Here is a 1,946-nt window from a genome sequence, read left to right on the forward strand (position 1 = left end):
TCCTGATGATCACGACCCAAATAGATACCAAGATAGGCACATTTAGAGCGGCATACCCTCAGGTCACCTGCTTTCCTGACAAAGGTTAAACGTTACTCGGGTTAAAGCTAAACCATGTGATAAGTAGCCTTTTTATCATGAATATCAAGACTGAAAAATGTGGTACTTTTGGGGTGCCCCCTTCTGGAGTAAATATATAAAGAGCAAAATTGGGTATCAGATGTTTTTAGACAATTCACGCACGCCCCTACAATGCACATTCTGATGTAGGCTTCTCCTGAACTTGGCAACAATTGAAAACAGCGACTCAGAAGGCTGGTTGATCAGTCAATTCATCATAAATCCATAAAGTTGATCGATCCACGCACTATTTGCTTAGCACTTTACTGTGTGATATGTGTCAGTGACAACCGGGGAATACAAGGACGGTTACCAGTCGCATGCAGATCCATATATTTGTGATCAGGGGAAGAACAGACTCAACCTACCGGCGTCAAAACAAACACAGGTTGCTTCGCCATGCATGCCGTGTATGGCTCATGGCTTCTATTGTCAATGCATTTTCGCAACAGTTGAGTCCTTAAACTAAACACAACTCATTCAATCTTAATCTTATCGGCGTTTGGATCTCTAAGGGCTAACGTGACGTGTTGGAGGTTAACATATGACCCACCAATCTGGGCAAACCCAGTGACTGTGGTAATTCTTATGCAGATTTTGGCGTGCCCCGTTGTACTGGTTGTCATGCCGGGATTCCCCACGCCGACTGTACCGTCTGATGCAATACTGCGCAACCTCAAGCCGACCTTTCACAATCCCGCGTCACGCCCCTCGCACACCTGTGCCTCGGCCAATCACGGCGAGACAAAGTCCCCAGGGGAATGTTGGTCAATGTGGCTTCCATCGTTTTTGGTGGTCATTTTCTGATGCAAACCGGTGTCTCGATTGCACGAGTGTCATTTGGACAGGTCGGCCGTGTAAGGCATACAGATTTACAGACATCTTATAAAAGGTGGGCATCTGATGCAACCAGCATTTCTTCTGCCCGCACCGCACGTGTGAGAAGCTCGCAGCACCGGGGTTCTTTCCACAACCGAGTACGAGACCACTTGAATGAAGATACCATCTATCTCCGCTCTTAACTTCTGTCATGAGGGTCCTTGGCAAGCAGGCACAGACAACACATTCAGCCATCAGCAGAACATGTGGGACTATTGGGAGCCTTGACAGTCAGAAACATGTATGATGAATTACTACCTTGTTCTTGGTCTTGATATGCATTGATTGTGTGTTTGAGGTCCCTTTGCTTCTTCCATTGCTGTTTCCATTCACAGTGGTTTCGATTAATGTTAATCGGAAGTCGCGATACACATTCTCTTTCTCTCGTGTCACCGTGCTCGTGTCAGGTTTGGGTAACAATGTTCTCGGATCTCGTTACCAGACTTCTTTGATTAGCGTCTCAAGGTAATAGCATAAAGACAGGGCCGCTCGGTAGCAGTGAGTTGTAAATTTTCTCATTGATTGTGCCTTTTCTTTGTTTTCAATGGTGGATTTGATCTTGGTGGTACTTCAACCCTTACGGATAGTAAGACCTCTGTCAGCTGATGACCTTTGCTGACGCAAGCATAAGCGGTTATTGCGACATCATCATTACCTCCGGGTAGGGATGTATATCCCGAGCGCGGAGGTTTTGTGAGGGAAGACGAAAATTGCGTTCGCACCCGTTTCTCGCGTTTGGGTGGACGGATATGTCTGGGACTTGGTATACGTTTTGCTGTTGGGCTGTAGATGGTGCACGTTGTTTTGGTTTTTAGTATGTGTGTTTTAGTGCGTCAAAATGATGCGTTTAGACCGCCGATGGACACCCCTTTCAGTGTGAAAGTGGGCCTCAGCTTTTGACCTTTGCATGTATAAGGACGATTGAGGTCGCGACCACTGATCTGACC

At 46.6% G+C, this 1,946-nt stretch overlaps 1 protein-coding gene across 1 annotated transcript in view; it reads left to right on the plus strand.

Moving 5' to 3' along the window:
- The first annotated feature begins 550 nt into the window (after positions 1–550).
- LOC109471162 overlaps positions 551–1,946 on the plus strand; it is a 9,725-nt gene continuing 8,329 nt past the window's right edge. Inside the window, exon 1 of the mRNA XM_019770441.1 lies at positions 551–1,240. Coding sequence (XP_019626000.1) covers positions 1,151–1,240 — 90 coding nt within the window. The 5' untranslated portion in view covers positions 551–1,150. The remainder of the gene's footprint in view (positions 1,241–1,946) is intronic.

Source organism: Branchiostoma belcheri, unplaced genomic scaffold (genome assembly GCF_001625305.1).
Source record: "Branchiostoma belcheri isolate BF01 breed outbred unplaced genomic scaffold, Haploidv18h27 scaffold24, whole genome shotgun sequence".
NCBI lineage: Eukaryota > Metazoa > Chordata > Leptocardii > Amphioxiformes > Branchiostomatidae > Branchiostoma > Branchiostoma belcheri.